Source organism: Schistocerca piceifrons, chromosome 3, assembly GCF_021461385.2.
Source record: "Schistocerca piceifrons isolate TAMUIC-IGC-003096 chromosome 3, iqSchPice1.1, whole genome shotgun sequence".
NCBI lineage: Eukaryota > Metazoa > Arthropoda > Insecta > Orthoptera > Acrididae > Schistocerca > Schistocerca piceifrons.
The window spans coordinates 804186058-804207487 of NC_060140.1; the positions used below are offsets into that span (position 1 = coordinate 804186058).

General features: G+C 38.2%; 1 protein-coding gene across 2 annotated transcripts in view; it reads left to right on the forward strand.

Annotated features, from left to right (window-relative positions):
* LOC124788078 (nuclear pore complex protein Nup98-Nup96) overlaps window positions 1-21430 on the forward strand; it is a 135068-nt gene that overhangs the window by 35106 nt on the left and 78532 nt on the right. For both annotated transcript variants that reach the window (XM_047255174.1, XM_047255172.1), the window contains 2 exons: window positions 7455-7570; window positions 10054-10339. In XM_047255174.1, coding sequence (XP_047111130.1) covers window positions 7455-7570; window positions 10054-10339 — 402 coding nt within the window. The remainder of the gene's footprint in view (window positions 1-7454; window positions 7571-10053; window positions 10340-21430) is intronic.

Sequence of the window (21430 nt, forward strand, 5' to 3'; positions counted from 1 at the left end):
GTCGGGGGGGGGGGGGGGGGGGGGGGGGGCATTGTAGTCTCCACGTGACCAGTGTTTACATTTAGTGATTTTTCTGTTTGCTCTTCATTTATTGCTCTCACGTCAAATGAAAACAAGATGGATTTCTGTGGCTGGGAGCCATCAAGTGAATTAAAATACATTCACATATTTATGGAAGGCTAAAATATGTTACTAGTTTCAGATTTTATTTTATTTCCACCTGTCTGACAATCGAGCATTAATCGCCGTGCAGAACAATAAAGTTATTTTTGTGGGTTTGCTAAAGAAATTGGGCTTTTACTAACCTTTCCTGCTCATAAATTTATTTGATACGAAGTATTTAATTCCACACCATTGGCTAGTTTCAACTGTTCGCTGCATTTGAAGTGCACATTTTCATCTTCCAGCATATATGGCATTATGCCATAATAAAGAACCAAACATGAGATAATACAGTACTGGTACTCCAAGAAAATGTATGTCCAGAAAACCACACTGAAAAGCTTAATATCAGGTTGAGGCCTGCGTCATTGGGAATGTGGACATACGAATGTGCGCTTTAAGGCAAACTGTGCATTTTAGTATGGTTCATGAAATTCCGACACTCTTGGACTATCCTCTGATGTCTTGTTTCTTTTATGACATAATTAAGATCTTTTAATGTTTTACACATACGAACATACAGGCTTCCTACATCACCGTAGCTGCGCAAGGGGTTGTGACGCCTCTTATCCAGGTAGTGGGAAAATATTGGGAATTGTTGTTCGAAAAGTGTTATTTTCAAAGTAAATTTCCGTTTACACAAGATGAAGTACGTGCAACAATGTACGATGAATTTCTTAAATCGCAGAGCGTTTGCTCTCATTTAAAAATCAACTCTTCAGTGACAAACCATTTAGAAGAATTTAGAGCCCAGAAGATCAGAGATTTAAGTCGGTATTAAAAATTTTACTTGCGTATTTGTGTGACGTATCTTAAAGTGTAACATGTGCTAAACAGATCAACATTATATGTGAAAGATTAGCTTCTCTTGTAGCTTATTAATCTCGGAGACAAATATTTTATGCAAAAGCTTTTGTTTTCTTGTAGCAACACTATGTATATTAACTTAAACTGTTAACTTTTCCTGTTGGTGGAATTCGAATTTATAATTTCATAATACGAAAATATTCAGCGTACATGTTGCTGCACATCAAAGATCTTTCCAAAACGTGTTTTCCCCCCCTGAGTTTTGTTTTCTAAAGTGCCGAGAAATTCTACGCTGCTCTATAAAACAACATCTGTTCAAAGGATTGATAAGCTTTACACTTCTGACGGAAAGAACACTGTCACTTAACACGGAAAAAGTGTATTTTCATCTGGGAGAAAATGTATTTTTAACCTGGAGGTCCGGGAAAAATCCAGGAATTTTTTTCTTTGTCCGTGTATACACCCTGATATGTCAAATATACATTGCAAATAAGGCTAAAAAGTAATATCCACCATTTGCTATTAGTAAACCTGTTAAATACCGCATAGCAAAAATTGCTGAAGAAGAGGCTTGCCTAAATGCACACGAAGTTTAGGCTCATATCCTGAAACAATATGTTGCGCTGTATAAGAGAGAGCGTCGTACCGGTTTAGCTTATCTCCCATTGCTGACTTTGTGGACAGATTTCTTGCCATGTGCTAGGCAGCTCTCAAAGTGTTCCCAAAAATGGACACTTTTCGAAATGTCTCCTCGTTGAGCAATGTGCAATTAAGAGATTTCAAATTGCAGAAAGTCTCAATTTCCTCAAGGAGATTGAGATATCTGCCTTTTTCTTCCTGTGCCGCAATTTGAACTGTGATGTTAAGTGAGGAGGAGCATGACCCGTATCAATCAAATATGCCGCAAAGTTGAATCTGTTGGTAATATCTTTCCCATCCAGTGCAACATGCTCACGATATCCTACTTAAAGTTTCCTACCTGTCTGCCCCACATAAATTACATTATAATTGGCACACTGTAATGTGTAACCATCTGACTCTTGGAAAAAATTAAATTTATGAATATTATTAATTAACTATTTACAGAGCGTATCTTCAGTTGAAAATGACACCCACACCTAATTTTTCGAAAGTCGTAACAATTCTAGTACTAAAAATCCCAGGGTAAATTAAACAAAGAAAATTTTTTCCTGTGCATTACTGTTTGTAACTGGCACACGTTTCCTGCTCAGTGGTCTTCATTGTTTTGTTATAAATATTTCTCACAATATCATCATGGTACTTATTCACTCTAGCTATGTACAATATACCTTGAAATCTAGTTCTGAAATTGGATTCTGACAATGGTAATCTAAGCATTATGATGAGACATCTAAAAATTTAGGCAGTCATTTGTTTGTAGTACTTATATCTTAATGTGCTTTGTGACCCTCTTTGTCTTTTTCTTGTGCCTTTGTCCCACACCAGTGCAGGATCGGCATGGTTATGAACAGATTTGGCATGGTTAGTTAAAGGGGTGGCTGAATGCACTTCTGTCACCACCTTATTACCCCGGACTGGAATAAGTGCACCCCAGCTGTAAGTGTGTGTGTGTGTGTGTGTGTGTAGTTTTCTAAATGTTTGCGAATTGTGTAACTGATGTGGGACATGGGTACCATCCTTTGTATTCAGCAAGTGGGGTGTGTGAAAAGTGCCTGAAAACCACATTCAGGCAAGATGGCAAACAGACCCTCATCATTAATCTGCTGGGTGGATTATATCCAGGGCCAGCATGCCCCCCCCCCCCCTTCCCCTCAATCCTGGAAGTGGCACTTCAACACCCATGACTATCTGAATGGGTGTGCTTTGTCTTCCTCCCATCTCAGAAAATGATATGAAGTATTGTTATAGGAGTAAAATTAAAAAAAAAAAAGTACCAAGACTTCAAGGAATTATTGTTAAATGCAGAAAGGAGTCGCAGATGATTATACATAAATCCATAAGTTTTCTAGTGCACATTTTCTTGTGGGAAATATATTGAAATAGAACTGGAGTTAACAAGCCTATTGGCCATCTCATTCCACTTTCTTCATCTTTATCTTTGCAGGAATTTTTGCAACTAATGTTTCTGCTTTTAATATATTAGTAATTTGATATTTTAATGTTCCATAACACCACCACTTTGCGGTACTGTACTTTCAACAAATTATATTTATTTAATATCTTTAGATATCACAACAACACGTGTCCTTGAGATCTAAGGGGTAAAATTCATGTGATATTATACATTTGATTTTGTTCATGAGATCTATCATTGTGTCTTATTAAACAGTGGAAAGTCCAGGTTGAAACAACAGTATGAAAAGGAATAGATTGCTACTCACATCGTAGAGGAGGCCATTGAGTTGCAGACAGATACAGTCAAGATTAGGTTGCTGCTGCGCATCTACATCGTGCATTCTCCGACAACCAGTGAGCATTCAGTACTGTTCTCAGCATACTGCAGTGAATGTTGTAGCCATCATTAAGAGTTGTCATGAGTGACGGTGGTGGTAATTGACAATCAAATGGCAGACATAATGTGCAGTATACGCATTTCCTTCAAGTGCTTAGTGCATTTATGTGCTTACTGCAACTGTCACCTGAAACCGGCAACAATATAATCCCCGCCCACGTCTCGAGCTGTGCGATCCGCCATCATTCGTGGATTGGACTATAGTAAATTCTAAAACCCATATCTATTCCGGATGTACATACCTTGTGGTCATTGATTTGTCCAGTCTTTCAGAACTGTGGCTTCTTGTAACATTTTATAAGATTTTTTTTTCAACATTATAAAGAACAAACAGGAAGTTTGCATGATATTTATTTTTTTATTATTCAGCACAAAATAAAAACTTTTGCACCACTTCAGTACTATGTTGTCAGTGTTGTCATCATACCACTGTGTTTTTTTAGAATTAAATTGCTCTGCAATTGTTTCTCTCATCAATTTGCTAGTATCTGCCCTAATTCACTGAAAAATCTTCAGAACTGGCCACTACAGCTGCTTCCAGTTGAAGCTGCCGCTTTTGTTATTGTGGCTTTTGACATCATTCTTACAGCATCAACCAACCCTTCATCAGAATTACAGAATACTTTATGACTCATATTATAATTTGTGCAATTGACATACATAGTCGCACAGTTAACGTGTCATATAGTCTTTGACCAAAATTTGGCCACTTGCTATCCATTTTCTGCTGCTTGATGGAGGTCTTCTGCACTACAGACGGCTGGAATGTTCAACACTGGAGCATTTTGCTGGACAGTCTGGACTTCTCCACAATCACACTTAATATTGTTTTCTCTGCTGTAACCCCACCTTGCCAGATTAAACCTTGATACACCCTCTCCTGATCTCAGCCTATTCGGAGATTTCCGGGTCATCCATTCCTCATCATGCCCTGGAGCCGGAGTTTCAGAAACTCTTTTTCCAACCAGAGGGAAAGGAAGTCTTCTTCCTTCAAAGCTGAACTTTACGTTTCCAGCAGTAGTAGTAAGTATTGTTGATGTTCTAAGGAACTCTTCCTTGACCTCAATTGCTGTGAATGTGATTTATGCCCTTACAGGGGATGGGTTTGTTCTTGTTCAACTTTCTTTCATTCCTAATTCGCTGCAGTTTCTCTTTGAATAGGAGGTGGTGCTACACCTACAAGGTGGTAAATCCATTTGACATGAGTAGATTTCAGACAACCTGGTATAATTGTGCAGGTGTTATTGAAGAGTTATTCTACCTGTTCGGCATGTGATGAACTATACCAAACAGGACAAGTGTACTCTGCTTCAGAATAGACTAATGAAAGTGCAGAGATTTGAATGGTTTCAGGGTGACTCTCCTACTGTGATCCAACCAATTTTCTTAACAGATTGTTTCTGGAGGAAACTTTCAACTCGTGATTCATGTAGTTTCTCTTGGAAGTGAGAGGTATGTCCAGCATCACTCCTAGGTATTTTGGAGTGTAGCAGTGTTGTAATTCAACTCCTGACCATAGTTTCATCAATTAATGACTAGCTTTCTTAGGTCTCAAATGAAAAGCACACACTTGAGTCTTTTAGGTGTTTGCTTTAAGCTGATTTGTGGTATAATATCTTGATCTTCAAGCAGATCAAAATGTAATTGGAAGATGTTTACGGACTGTGGGTTCTTTTGCGTGCAAATCATGGATAGAAGGGCTAAAAAAGAAAATCGCTGTAAAAAGCTTGAATATCACCTAAAGAGGTAAAGGAAATAATCAACTCTTTGAAGAACAAGAAGTCTCCGGGGAAAGATGGAATCATAGGAGAAGTATGGAAATTAAATAACAGTAATCTCCCACAAGCAACCCACAGAATTATATCAAATATTTGGGAAACTGAACAAATACCTGCAGAATGGAAATGCGCATTAATTCACTCTCTCCACAAAAAAGGTGCAAAAACCGATCCAAATAATTACAGAGAAATTGCACTGCCCCCTGTAATATACAAAATTCTTTCAAACGCCCTGTTGAACAGACTAGAGGAAAAAGTGGACGAGTTAATAGCAGAGTATCAGGCAGGGTTTTGCAAAGGTCGATCTTTCATCGAACAGATATGGAACTTAAAAACAATTTTGCAAATTAGAAGATGTAGAAATACTGTGATAACTTTTGTCGATTTTAAAAAGGCTTATGATTCAATAGATGGACAAACATTATTTCACACCTTAGAGGAGTTCAGGATTGACAGGAAAACAAGGTCAATTATTCAACAGGCATTAACAGATACAGCCTCCAAAGTTAAATTTGTGGGAGAAACATCAGAAGCATTTCGTATTCATATTGGTTTTCGCCAGGGAGATGGAATGTCCGCCCTTCTGTTTAACATGGTTCTGGAAAAAATTGCGAGGACATGGGAAAAGGAAATAAAAGGAATTCAGCTTGGGGTTAAAAAAGAGCAGAGAATTAGGGTGAAGTGTCTGGCTTTTGCGGGTGATCTTACCATTCTAATGAACAAGAGAGAGGAAGCCAGACTTGCATTGGAAAAACTACACAAAATCTCACAGAAAATTGGGCTACAAATCTCCTACGAGAAAACACAGTATATGGAAAACAAACCTATAGATAATCTCCCCATTATTACTCAATACGGAAAAGTGCCACAAGTTGCCCACTTCAGATATCTGGGAGAAATAAGCCAACCATCAGGACTGAACTCAATAGACAAGAGAGATAGAATCTCCAGATTACAAAACGCATATAAGTTTACTTGGAATCACTATAATAAGAAATCTACTTCTGTCAGTGCGAAACTAAGGCATCACAACACAGTAGTCCTACCAGGAGCACTTTATGCTGCAGAAACTACAGTGATTCTTGGTCGTACTAAGATCAGAGAGATTGAAAAGCAGGAAAGAAAAATTCTGAGGAAAAGTTCCGGGAAGGAATTTGGATGAAGAGGCCAACTAGAGAGATTTACAAAGACATAGAAACAATAACAGACGCCATTAGAAAGAGAAGGATGAAATTTTATGGACATATCAGCAGGATGAATAAAAGCAGGCTCATAAGACAAATCTTTTAGATAGTAAACAAGAGCAAAAACAAGACAAAGTGGATCACTGAAGCAGAAGAAGACATTAAAGAACTGGAGATCACACAAGACAACATAAACAACAGAGAACAGTTTAGAAATATCATACAGAAACACACACTTAAACAAGAACATACCGAGAACAGAACGGGAAAAAGATGGTCGGAAGAACGTGAGAGAGAACACACTGAACGTATGAAGAGAATTTGGGAAGAACAAAGAAAGAAGAAGAAATCATGGCTACTCAAGTTCAATCACTCTCCCAAAAGGGAATAATTGAAGATAATAATAATAAATGTAGCAAAATTGTGCACTTGTGTCATAGTTGTAATCAGTTAATATTGATTAAAAAATTGTCTTGTAACTGAAGCAAGTTAAGTGTACCAAGGTTGAGCAGTGTTGTTATTTGTGGGGTTAGTTCGCAGAAGCTATCCACCATAAAACCCATTGTGTCAGTACAGTTGTTCAAATTGACAAATGTCAATAATACTGAGGATAATTTCTAAAAGGGAATCCAAATGCAAAAATCTGAATCTCGCGAAGAATGCTGATCAGTAAATAGAAGTGAAAAGGTTGATATGGAAGAGATGGGAAACTTTGTTATAGCCAAAAGTGTCTGTTGTGGTACAGCAGCAACAATGTTTATTGCACAAAAAATTAGGTTATGATGCACAAAGAGTTTTCCTTTTGGAACAGTCAATTAGGTATAGGTGTATTGCTAGTGCTTTCAGTAAGTCTCTCTCTCTCTCTCTCTCTCTCTCTCTCTCTCTCTCTCTCTCTCTCTCTCTCTCTCTGTGTGTGTGTGTGTGTGTGTGTGTGTGTGTGTGTGTGTGTGTGTGTGTGTGTCTACAAGCATATATTTTTCATGCAAATGTTTGCCATCTTATAGACAAATTGGAAATTTGTTATTACAGCTGTTGCTCCACAAACTGGTTTATTTGGCACTGCTACCTCACAGCCATCCACAGGATTTGGAACTCCAGCAGCTACTGGTTTTGGAGCCTTCGGAACACAGCAGAATCAAGGACAGGTAATACTTGAAGTTAACGGAAGAGTGTATGAAGTTTAGTAAATAAATTGTTACAACTTGACAATATACTGTGAAATAAATGGTGTCTACCAACTCCCATATACGTTTATAGACAGAATTATAAATTGTTAAGTACAGAGGGTTATAATACAGACAGTTCTTCTTCGCATATGTCTTTACAAAAAATATCCATGCTTTATATCAGAGATTTACCATTGCCTTTGTGCAGAGTCCAGCAGAATAAAGTCCAGTGTGCATGGTGCTCTGTTTGGCATCTCCTCTATTGTCAATTCAGTAAATGCAGTAGATATAGTCTTTTACACTGTGGGTGTAGTGGGGTGAGGCATCATTGAACATGAACAATGAGTCCTATGTTGTCCAGTTCGTTTATCAGTCACTCACTCAGCAGTATCAGATTATCAGATACTTTATACCACCCATACCCTATTATAAAAAGTACAGAAGAATGATATGGTTATTTCACATACTGCACTGCAACCTAACTTGCTGAGGGCTTCTGTAGTAAATTCATAGTAGTGGAGGCTATCTTTGGACCAATAATGCAAATTCTTTCCATTGGCCTTACAGCCTCATCACAAAACAGTATATTGGATAAAATGTAGAACCCCTTTGCATCTTCTTGCAGAGTGAAGCAGATAGTATTTATTGAAGTACAAGAATCTTATTTCTTTCCACAAAATGTTAAATTTACAGTAAAACAGGTACATAAAGATAAGGCACTTGCAATCAGCAGCAGCAGCAGCAGCAGCAGCAGCACCAGCAGTGGCAAAAAGATTTAGTATTTGCAAGAATAAAAGTACCGTTTACCTTAAACAGCACTGGTAATCTGGTCACTATACATGAAATGATGTCCATTGTGTAAATTTTAGTAAAGCACGTTCACTAATGTTTACTCCGACATACTTATTACGTGGTCACTCAGGCAGCTGCTTACTAATGTTTACTCCGACGTTTTAATTACGTGATCACTCAGGCAGCAGAAGCTTGGGAACTCACACCTCTCAGATAGCCAGTTTCCAGGGTTGTCATCCAGAATGTGCTTCACAGACTGAATGAAAGATTGGGCCACTGGCATCGCAAAGTCACTAAGTGCAGGTCCATTGAATCCAACTAAGCGGTCTTAGCCAGATGGTAAAGACAGAGTCAGATTTTCTATTTTCCCGGGCTGCAGACTTCAAGTTTTCAGCTAACATTACAACAGACATGAAGTGCCAATTCATTGCAATCTCATTTACTGCACACAGATAACAACAATTTGATGAAAAGCATATAATAAGACTGTTACTGTCCTGTAAGTTTCAATTACAAACGCATTATTATTGCAGATATTGGCAGATAACTTGTGTATATCCACAACGGCACGTGATTTTATCCACAAAGTAACAAGTACTGCTGATATCTGCATTCACATAGACCACTAGTCACAGGGCTGTTTTGATCATTAACACACTGGATTTTCCTAGACTTCCCTGTGCTAATGTTTAAAAAAATTGAGTGCTCTGAAGGCTGACTTGCATTAAGTTACCTGCTTATTTTTTTCTTCACTTGAGTAGAATAATGTTACAAAAATAATTCTTGCCAGGGCCATTGAGGTAAATTCCACGGCATGTGTGAAATCATCTTTCAATATTAGAAGTTAGAATTGTCTTGTGATTCACAGTGTGAAAGCTACAACTTAAATTGATGAAATTTGTCTTCCTACATGGAACTTGTACCAAACACCAATATGCTCAATTGACTTTTTTTTTAGATTTTCAGTCATACTCGAGATTTTTAAATTTCTACAGCCTTTCAAAATGAGATTGGTTGGGTTTGGTGGCAATATTTCACTGTAAGTATTATTAACCACCAAATATTCACCCTGGAAAGTAACGTCTATTCCTGGCACGCTGCCCTCCTCTTCCCCCTTCCCTCCCACACTTATGTGATGAGTGGATGTGTACTTTCACTTTATTCAGTTGCATGATAAGCTTTTGTAATTCAACAATATCATGAAAAGGATAGTTCCTACCTATCCTATAGTGGAGATGTCAGGCTGCAGATAGACGCAACAAAAAGACTGACAGAAAATGAGCTTTCGCCCAACAAGGCCTTCGTTGGAGATAGAACACGCCCCCCCCCCCCCCCCCCCCCACACACACACACACACACGGCAGTGTCAATCTTCTTAAAAATATTAGGAGCTGTGTGTGCCTTTCTTTTGTGTCAAATTTTGATGATTAAAACAATTTTTCCTGTCACCATTCAGACAGGCTAGTTTTGGTATAAGCATCACTTCACTTTTACTACTAGCCTCATAACAGATGTTTGTTGTGTGTGATGAAAAATATTTGCTACAAAACTAATGATTTTAGATTGAATTGTGATTGAATTCATAACAGGTTCCAAGTATTTATTAGTGAGTTTTCCTGCCGTAAGTATCAGTTTTTAAAATAGTTCAATGTACTTTTGTTTTCTTTTAGGGTATTGGCATCTTCAGTCAGAACAAGGCTCCATTTAATACTGCTCCTACAAGCACTGGCTTTTCATTTGGTCAAAATACAACACAGTCAAATCTCTTTGCAAAACCTGCTGTGCAAACTTTTGGGGGGTTTGGCACATCAACATCCAATTTTGGTAATGCTGGCAGTACAGGACTTTTTAACAACACCAGCACTACGGGATCTACACCTCTATTTGGCCAGGGCAACACTTTCAAGCCCAGTACAACAGGATTTGGATTTCCAACATCTACAAGCAACACACTAGGTGAGTTTGGTGTGAGTAATATGCATGCAATAATTGCTTGGAAATGAAACTGCTGCTGTTTCTTAACTGACAGTATTACCGTCTATTATTTGTAAGTTGTAATCCAAACTGGACTTGCATGTTGCCTTATTAAAATGTGAAAACCTGCCAACTTTTATGGTTTATCTGTAAAATTTCTAGAAATTTCAGCATTTTATGGGTTTACAGATGGACGGCGTCATTTTACGACTTTGTGGACAAAAATTTGAAACATTTTCATTCGATTATCACCCCACTCCCGTACAGTTGATTGTTTGTGTGGGCCAAAGGCAAGTCTACTATAGTCAATAACTCGTTCTATGATATGATTGGCACTTTTAACTGTCTGATGTTTGTGTCGTCATTGGAATTGAATTTAAAGCTGGGTTGACAGTTCTTCCATATGAATCTTATGTGTCGACAGGTTCTGCATCACAAATTCTTTGTTCCGCTCTGTTCACTTGTTGTGATTTAACCCATATTCTTTGACCACATGTGGACTAACTGCTTTTGTTCCACGTGTGTGTGTGTGTGTGTGTGTTTTTAATATGTGCATATTCTTTGTTCAGAAGGTTGACATGTGTTCATTCAGTCGTTTAAGACTTTGTGTGCTTTGACATTTTTCAATGAAGTGTTTGATTGCCTTGCATATTTCTGTAAAAATTTTATGAGACGTTCAGTGATCCAGGTTCCTTTCAGTGTTTCAATATGTATCGAGATATTTGTTCTTGGACATTGTCATACACTGTATTCCTATTGTAAGTTTCATGAATAAATCCAACAAGAAACAGTACTTCCAGACATTTAAAGAATCATATTCTGTTGATTTTCCATGCATTCTAAAATCCAGAAAGGAAGAAACATTTGCCTTTTGCAGGGTATGTGAGTGTGATATTAATATTGCACATGGTGGAAGACACAATTTAAATGATGATGTGAAGTGCAATAAGTGCATAAGTTATGTTAAATCAAAGGAAGATAACAAGAAAATCACTGTTTTTGCCAAGTTTGGAGACATTGGCAGTTATGTAATTAGGGCCGAGTCTTCTGTTTACATCCATTTTGGTAGAACACAATGTGCCCATAAGTGTTGGTGATCATGTTGGTGCTTTATTTAAGAAGATATTTCCCACATCAGAAGTTGCAAAGAAATATAGCTGTGGTCGCAGGAAAATGACATGCGTTGTAAATAAAATGCAAAAAAATGCATGGTATGAAGTTGTCAAGTGCCTTCAGAATGGACCATTTTCTTTGGCAACAGACGGAATTAATGATAAGAGTGCCATGTTGTAACCTGTTGTTACATTCTATGATATTCTGCAGGAAAAGGTAGTGAGCACTATGCTGTCCATACCAGCATTAGATGGGGACTCAACAGGGCGAAACATAGGTAACTTGATGTTATCTCAGCTGAATTCTCATAACATACCAATTGAAAACTGTGTGTCTTTCTGCTCTGACAGTGCTCCTATTAAGATAGGACACACAAATGAGATTTCAGCAGTTCTGAAGCAAGCTCAACCAGATATTGCCATCATAGGTTGCAGTTGCCATCTGATTAATCTAGCAGCTGAGGAAGGTGCTGGAAGATTACTACTTAAAGTGGATGAGATCCTATTGATATATTTTATTTTTTAGAGAAGAGCATGAAAAGAAAAGAACTCAGAAATTTCAGAACTTTCACAATAAAGAGTCAAAGAAAATTCTTAGGCATGTATGTATTAAGTGGTTATCTTTAGGCAGATGTTTGAATAGACTATTGGAACAGTGGGGTCCATTTCTTTCTTCCTTCAAGGAGGAAGTAATATTATGTAACCAAAACATTTCCACAATCATTCAGAATACCTTGAGTTGAACAAAGTGGATCCAAAGAGTATCAGAAGGAGAAATTTCTTGATTTTGCTACTACACATGACCATAAAAGAATAGCATAGTCTTCCAAATGTAACAAACCCATTGTAAAAAGTAAGACTTCTGCTACAACACGGGAGGAAAAATGGTTCGTGTTCCTGTCTTCAAACTTGAACAATGCCTTTTGCACTTTTCTTCATCTGACTATACCCGTGTTTGACAAATTGAATGTTACCTTACCTGTGTTTGTCAAATTGAATGTTGCCCTTCAGACTTCTTCCCCACAAGTTCACTTTTTATGAGAACTTCTAATGGATTTGCTAAAGCAGTTGTTCGCCAAGTTTTTTAAGTTCAAAATCGAGAAAAGCTTCTCATTGCTTGAAGTTGAGCACAACATGATTCAGAATCAAAGAAATGATGATGGATTAGTTGTTGGCATTCAGTGTTCGAACATAGTAAATGATCTCCAGGATACAGATAAATCCCTTTTCTTTTCTTCAGTGAGAAACTACATTTGTACTGCCTGTGACTAACACATCATCCTTGAGTGGAAACTTGTTGATGATGCAAAGCATGCTCAGGTTGCTAGGTTAGACAAAATGAAAGGTGCACAGTTTCCTTCCATTCATTTTTTCTTGGAAAATTGTTCTATCATGTTATGCAAGGAAGAGAATCAAATTATAGATGAGGTGGTGAATGAGCTTCAGAGCTCTTCAGGTAAATGATACTTTGGCTGCAAATGATTCCAGTTGGGCACAAATATCAAGAATTCGTGGAACCGATCTCTAGAGTAATGCTGTCTATTCTCACCATACCCCCATACCAATGCAGAATGTGAACATGTTTTCAGAAAAGAAAAAGGGAGCAGAGTTCAGATCATCCATGTCCAATTAATCTCTGGAGTCTATTTCTATTTTGAAGACCAGGAGTTCTGGTCCCTGTCATGACAAACCATTTTCTCAAGACTTTTTATAGGAAGCTAAAAAGGCTACAACAATGACTTTGAAATCAAACTAGACAGTAATTTGCAGTGTGTATTATATTATTTCTTGCCCGTGTTAAATTAAACAAGTTTTATTGTGTAAAGCCTTTTTCAGTTATTGTATATCTGCTTAATTTGTCAAGGAAGTCATGTTACATACACTCAAAACCAGTATTCACCACGCCTGCTTCTATTTAACGTGGATTTCTTCTTGATTATTATGTTCCTCTACAGATCATTGGCCTATGATGTAAGGAGGTGCAATTTCATTGAAGTATCCTGTTTAAAGCATTAATTATTGTATTTCATAGCCCAGAAGTATTATTATTTTCATCAAGTCTGGGTATGTTGAAAATCATTAGATTTTTTGTCGTGCATGAGTTTGACTGATAGACCTTATCAAAAGTTGGCAGGTATGCATGTGATACTAGATACCTTGCCACAGTTTTACCACATCTGATAAGCTTACATATCTGATTACAGTTAAATCGTTTAGATCCAAAGAACATCAAACTTCATCTGATATTGCATAAAATGCAGCCATAACATTTTATACCGACAGTGTGTCACCATGTATACTATTGAAATTTGAAATTGCCAATTTCTGCTGAGATTTTAAGATTATGTTATAGTTTGAGGTTACAATATTTCTCAGATATATTATTATTTCATCCATATCCATACCAGGCATGCTCTGTCAAAGTGTATGGCAGAAGGTAACTCTTACCAGATTACCATATTTACCTGGCTGTAAGACAAGATCTTTTTCTGCAAATTTGCCATCAGAAAATATGGGATCGTCTTACATTCGCAGATTAGATTATTGCTGCCGAGGTCACTTTTATGTTGCGTAATAGGATTAATATAGTGGTCATCTTACTCCTAAAGATGAAGCTTTGGCAATTGAATTGTTGTGTAGATTCAGTTTGAAGAATTTGGAGTGATTGGAGGAGGTTCGGTGAAATCAGCTTAGCTGAACAGTATGACAAACGTGGGGAGAGGCATTGTGAGGGGCAGCAAATTTCATTGTGCTGCCAGCCATGGGAGTGTATAGCACATCATGAATGTCAGCCACATTTAAACTGCAGTTTTCTTGAATCTGTATCTACTCGAACTGAATTGACTTTACAAATGGACAAATACTTGACAGTAGCACACATTTCTACAGGATTATAATTATTGATATGAATATAATAGAGGGAAACATTCCACGTGGGAAAAATGTATCTAAAAACAAAGATGATGAGACTTACCAAACAAAAGCGCTGGCAGGTCGATAGACACACAAACATACACACAAAATTCTAGCTTTCGCAACCAACGGTTGCTTCATCAGGAAAGAGGGAAGGAGAGGGAAAGACGAAAGGATGTGGGTTTTAAGGGAGAGGGTAAGGAGTCATTCCAATCCCGGGAGCGGAAAGACTTGCCTTAGGGGGAAAAAGGACAGGTATATACTCACGCCCGCGCGCACACACACACACACACACACACACACACACACACACACACACACACACATATCCATCCGCACATACACAGACACAAGCAGACATTTGTAAAGGCTAAGAGTTTGGGCAGAGATGTCAGTCGAGGCGGAAGTAAAGAGGCAAAGATGTTGTTGAAAGACAGGTGAGGTATGAGCGGCGGCAACTTGAAATTAGCGGAGGTTGAAGCCTGGCGGATAACGAGAAGAGAGGATATACTGAAGGGCAAGTTCCCATCTCCGGAGTTCTGACAGGTTGGTGTTAGTGGGAAGTATCCAGATAACCCGGACGGTGTAACACTGTGCCAAGATGTGCTGGCCGTGCACCAAGGCATGTTTAGCCACAGGGTGATCCTCATTACCAACAAACACTGTCTGCCTGTGTCCATTCATGCGAATGGACAGTTTGTTGCTGGGAATGACCAGCAACAAACTGTCCATTCGCATGAATGGACACAGGCAGACAGTGTTTGTTGGTAATGAGGATCACCCTGTGGCTAAACATGCCATGGTGCACGGCCAGCACATCTTGGCACAGTGTTACACCGTCCGGGTTATCTGGATACTTCCCACTAACACCAAACTGTCAGAACTCCGGAGATGGGAACTTGCCCTTCAGTATATCCTCTCTTCTCGTTATCCGCCAGGCTTCAACCTCCGCTAATTTCAAGTTGCCGCCGCTCATACCTCACCTGTCTTTCAACAACATCTTTGCCTCTTTACTTCCGCCTCGACTGACATCTCTGACCAAACTCTTTGCCTTTACAAATGTCTGCTTGTGTGTGCGCGTGTGCGCGTGCGCGTGTATACCAGTCCTTTTTCCCCCTAAGGTAAGTCTTTCCGCTCCCGGGATTGGAATGACTCCTTACCCTCTCCCTTAAAACCCACATCCTTTCGTCTTTCCCTCTCCCTCCCTCTTTCCTGACGAAGCAACCGTTGGTTGCGAAAGCTAGAATTTTGTGTGTATGTTTGTGTTGGTTTGTGTGTCTATCCACCTGCCAGCGCTTTTGTTTGGTAAGTCTCATCATCTTTGTTTTTAGGATTATAATTATTCACGTATGGGGCTAATAGGACCAGGTGAGGTACAATCTATCAATTTCACTTTTGATGGTTGGCCTTCTTTTGTGCCCAAATTTGTTTCATGCTTTCAGAGTGAAGTCCCTTTCTTTCATCAGACCATGGTGTTTCCGTCTGTTTTCTAATTTCCCTCTGACCAACTTTGCAAGCAAATATCTTTTGCCTGAATGTTTCCCTATCTGTAACATCTGCCTGAGTTATAGTGGATTTGTTAAGATTCTTCTTAATCGCAGTGATACATTTAATTGGCTCAGTTTTCACCTTACTTATGTTTTCATAGAATTCTACTATTTCTTTTGTCAACCTAGTGGGTGCCATTCCTTTAATGTGCCTGTAAAATTTAAGTATTCGTTTTCGCATGTTACCATGTATGTCCGTATATTCTTTTATTTCCTTATTACTTCTTGGCCTGTAAGTTTCTCAATCAGTAATTTTGGGGCCTAATATTTTCCAAATCATCTTTCTTTCTTTCTTTCTTTCTTTTCAATTTCTTCAGTATCCCTCTTTCTATTTAAAATTAAAGCTTTTGCTCCATAAAGACTTTCAGGTTTGATTACAGAGCTATAATGCCTAAGTTGACTGAATTTAGGAAGTGATTTTTTATTGTAAATACTGTGTGTTAATCTGGATGCAGTTGTAATTTTTTGACAGCAATCTTTGTTTGCAGCCTTTTCCAGACCGTTTTCTTGTATGATTTCCCCCAAGTATTTAAGCTGAGGAACCCTTTTTATTTTTCCATGTTTTGTGTTCGGAAACTTTGGTGTTGTTTGTTGCATGTCATATATTCAGTTTCTTCGAATGATATTTGTAGTCCTACTTTGGCCGCAACTTCTTTAAGAATTTCAGTTTGTTTTTTGAGCTGTGGTAATATCCCTAGTTAAAATTGCCATATCATCTGCAAAGGCGAGGCAATCTTCTCTAATATTACCTCTGCTTGATTGATTGATCTGTATTTTGACTCGACTTCTGCTCTCGCCATTCTTAATCACCTTTTCCAAAACACAGTTAAACATTAATGGGAAGATTACATCTCCATGTCATAATGCCAATCTTTATATCAAATGGTTCAGAAATTCCTCCTTAGAATTTAACTTAAGAACCAGTGTCAGTTAATGTTTCCTTAATCAGTGTTAGAATTGTATTATCTAGCCCTTGCTTCTTTAAAATTTGGAAAAGAGGTTCATGTTCATCTGAGTTGTAGGCCTTTTTAAAATCCACAGATGTCCATACAACATTGTTACCAGAAATATTTTGGTGTGTAAGGATTAGTTTTACATTAAGGATTTGTTCTGGACAGGATTGTTTTGGTCTAAGTCCGCTTGGTATTCACCAGTTTTAGGTTCTAACTGTTCTTGGGGTCGATCAAGTTAACACTGCGAGTGAATTTTGTATGTGACTGGGAGAAGAGAGATTCCTCGGTAAATAACATCAGTTCTATCCCCTTTTTTATGCAACGGATGAATTAAGGCAGTTTTCCAGTTCTCATGTATTTTCTCAGTTTGCCATGTATGTCCTCTTAGTTGAGTGATCTCTTTGATAGCATTTGGACCAGCTGATTTTAGTAGTTCTGCAGTTATACCATCTTCTCCGAATGCTCTGCTGTTTTTAAGTGTCTTAACTTGTTTAATTAATTCAGTTTTGTCAGGTTCTTTAGAGTTAGGGTTGGTGTTTATTTGCTGGTTCTGGGCAGTTCAGTAGTTTTTCAAAATAAATAGCAAATACCTTACAATTTTCCTGGTTGTTAAGATCCAAACAGCCGTTTTCATTTTGGAAGCAGAGACTATGAGGTTGATAACCAGTTAGTTTTGTTTTGAATGCTTTATAAAAGTTTCTTGTATTGTTCTTTTGGAAGTCTTCTTCGATTTCTAAAAGTTGGGCGTTTTCATAGTTTCTTTTAGTCTCTCGGATTAATTTAGATGTTTCTTTTCTTAATGTTATGTATTCTTACTGTTGTACATATTTTCAGTTTCGTTGCTATTCCAATTATTGAATGCCTCACGTCTAGACTTAACTGCTGTTTCACAATCCGCTTTCCACCTAGGGTGTTTTTGTTTCTCTTGAAGCGGAATTAAATTTTATGCTGTTGTAATGAACTTTTCATTTAGGCTTTGCCAATTGTTGGATTGTTTCTTGTCAAGTTCACTTGTTAGAGTTGGGGTTATTTTAGCAGTGTCAAATTTTGGTATAACATTTTTTATTTTGAAGAGTTTTTGATGTTGAAGTTTTACTTTTATTCGCATTAAATAATGGTCAGAATCTTTATTAGCCATGTTCCTAACTTTGGCATTTAAAATTTCTTTGTAGTTAGGGTATGAAATTGCTACATGATCGCCAAGTTTTTTTGTTTTGAAGGGTGCTTTTAAAATGTATTGGCATGATTTTAAGATTAAAATTTTTGCATGTTTCAAGTCTTTGGACATTTTGGTTTGTTGATTTATGTGCAGGAAATCCACCCACCATTTTCTTATACTTTTTCTCTATACCTAATTGAGCATTAAAATAACCCATTAAAATTTTAACATCGTTTGAGGGAATTTTCAAGATGATGCTTTCTAACGTTTCCCACGCTTCATTAACTATTTCAGTTTTTTTATGTTTATCCTCTTTGATTGATTAAAGTGTATGCCTTATTTGCACATTTAAGAGAAGTTGTCATTAGTCTGTTATTAATGGGTTTTACCTCAGTTACTGAATTTAAAATATTTTTAGAGACTGCAAAAGCAGCTCCCAGATGTGGTGTATTACTAAGTATCCTTTTATCAGTTTTGTTTTTAACAAGATGATAATTGCAGAGATTGATGATGTTATTGTCCGTCATTCATGTTTCTTGAAGTGCCAAAATTTGAATCTTCTGTTCTTTTAATGTATCTCCCAATTTATGAAGTTTACTTGGTTGCAAAAATGTTTGATAAGTGTTGCAAAAAATGAATTTGTTTTGGTTTTAATTTGACCAGAGGACTCAAGACTTCCTTTGTTGAATCACACAGCATTTTAACCTGGCTGTCCCGGAATCCGAAAGACCAGTTGTGCCAGTAATATTGGTGGTAGATTGACTACGTTATATTAGTATAATATTGCGATTATCAAAATGGTCCATGATGATTGCTCATGGAATCAGATGGGGTTGAGTAGACTCATTGAGTGAACTCGAGTGTTAAGACTGGAAGGGTTAGTTCCAGAATATAAACTTCAGCTGCACCAGTGATGAACACACACCGACCACTTCACCACTTGCTACAAGAGAGAGGCAAAGTGGATTTGGTTTTATTTTTCCTTGGTCTGGGACCGCTTATTCTGTATTCGCCACCTGTGACCCATCCAATACCCTAGGCTAGGTCATCTTCTTAGACATTTAGTTACAATGTCTTGAAGCCTGGAGGAGAAGAATTAATACTAACCAGATACATTCTCATGAAACACTTGAAACACAGTACAACAAAGGAAATTGGAGCTTCAACTATGATGCTAAAGCTGCTACTGCTCCTACAGCATTGTTGATTTTCAAGATTGGTTTCAGTATCAACCTGAAGTGGTAAGATTTCTGCCAGTTCATATGTAGAGAACTTCAAGGACAATGTCTTATCATTCAGTTAGTGACCCTCCCACAACATTTGGTACTTGTTGTCAACATTGTTAAGTGTACCTAATTATTGGAAAAGGCATGAGTTCAGAGGAACATAAACTGCAGTATTTTGAAAAGTGTTCAACAACACATGGATGTGTTGCCCTAATAACAATTTGGTGCAACATGAGTAATTCCAAACATTAATTTTGATCAGGTAGTTGAATTTGTTACTCATTAAGAAACTGCAATTTTAGTGAAGTATAGTCATAGAAGTAAATAATAGTCACCATACATAAAATGAGCAATAGTTTTTTATACTAATTTGGTCAGTTTGAATTTTAACTTGTGTAACAGTTAATGATATGTGTATGGATGATAATGGTCATTACTTATGTGGGAGCTCAGTTGAATATGCAAGCTGTCACAAAACGTGATTGCTAAATTACCATTATATTTAACATATTACGAATATTTAAATTGAAAAAGGATTAATTTATTGTTTCACACAATATGGTGATAATTACATAGCTTGACCTCGTGGAAATATTCACTGTTCCTGAGTTTAATAACCACTTTTTTCCAAATAGCCACAATTCATCACCAAAAACATAATATTTAAGTATAAAAGACATCAGAAGTAACTACAATATTCTAAGGCAACACGGAAATACAATAGCTTAGAAAGTAATACATGAAATTACTGAACACACAGAACGAGTAATATATTTAACTGAAATGATAAATCACTATAGTTTGCCAGATTCAATAACTTCAAAAGTTAATAAACCTTATTTTCAGAAGTTAATGAAGATCAGTGTTGTAAAAAAGTGCATAATGACTTCGATTAAGCAGCCGGAATGGCTTGTGCTGACTCCTACCATTCGCCTCCACTGGTGTCAGTAGACGACAGACTGCACTCACCAAAAGCCAGCGATCAGTGAAGTGCCTGCCGGACAAGGTACCACTGTATTCCCCTAGCACTCTGCTGATTACTTCTGCCAGAGGTAGAGCTTAGACTGCCACACTTTGTGGCCACCACACACACCAAACCATCGATCGAGCAGTCTCTTCTTCTGCTCCAGCATCTTCTTCCATCTCCCATCTGCACTCTTGGCAGCTCGTCTCGCACTACACCACGTGGCTCGTGTCTTCATGTGCTGCACTTTGCTAGAGTACATGTGGACAGCAGGATTTTGTCCTGCGTCCAGTGTAAGTGTCTTGTCATGGTACAGTTAACGAGAGGAGTGCTATCGTGTCTTCTGCGCCGACTTGCCGAGCCATGTTCCCTCGAGGGGCTTCTCTTGACTGCAGCTGTACCAAGCCTGATATTGGATGCGTGGTACATCCTCCCAGTATCAGCACCCAGAGTGCTGTGTGCAGTGTGCTGTGAATAGTGTGGTGAAGTGCAGCGTACCCAAGGAGTACCAGGCGGGTTTATTACTGTTCCATTCCCAGCCATTTTGGCAGCTCGTTCGCACCAAGCACTCCACAGAAGTTAGTTTCCCTGCCCTGCCCGACGCTGCTGAACAAAATATTATGAACCATTGATTGACCACCCTGTTCAGACTCCACCATGAGCAAGGACCCCCTTGATTAAGAGGTAGTAACTCATTAAACTTTATTGTAGTTGCTAGTTTTTAGGAATAATATCTCTAAACCAGCTCATATGCCTCTACCAGCATGCCCCATTATTTATTGTTGTCTTTATTAATTAGCATGTCTCTATTGACATGTATGTCCGTTAGGAGCATAGAAGGTAACCTAAATCATTCCTCCACTGGTGACCACCTCTTAACCAAAGTGCCGAGTCTCATAACCAAAACATACTGGTTTTTCTTTTTTATTATTCTAATTAGCCCACCACCATGTGATCACAAAATCAGTTCCTGTTAGCTGGGCTCGACGCATCCCGCTTGCGCCTCCACTAGCCCCGTGCCTCCTCAATTCCCATCCCACTTTACTCCATGTGTGCCCTCCCTCCACATGCACCACTGCTCCTGTCCTCACATGCGTTCCAACTTGTGCACCCATGCCATCTCTCCATGCGCAGCACTGCTCACCTCCACACATGCTCTCCCTTTGTGTGCACCACCATGTACCTTCGCGCCCCACCTG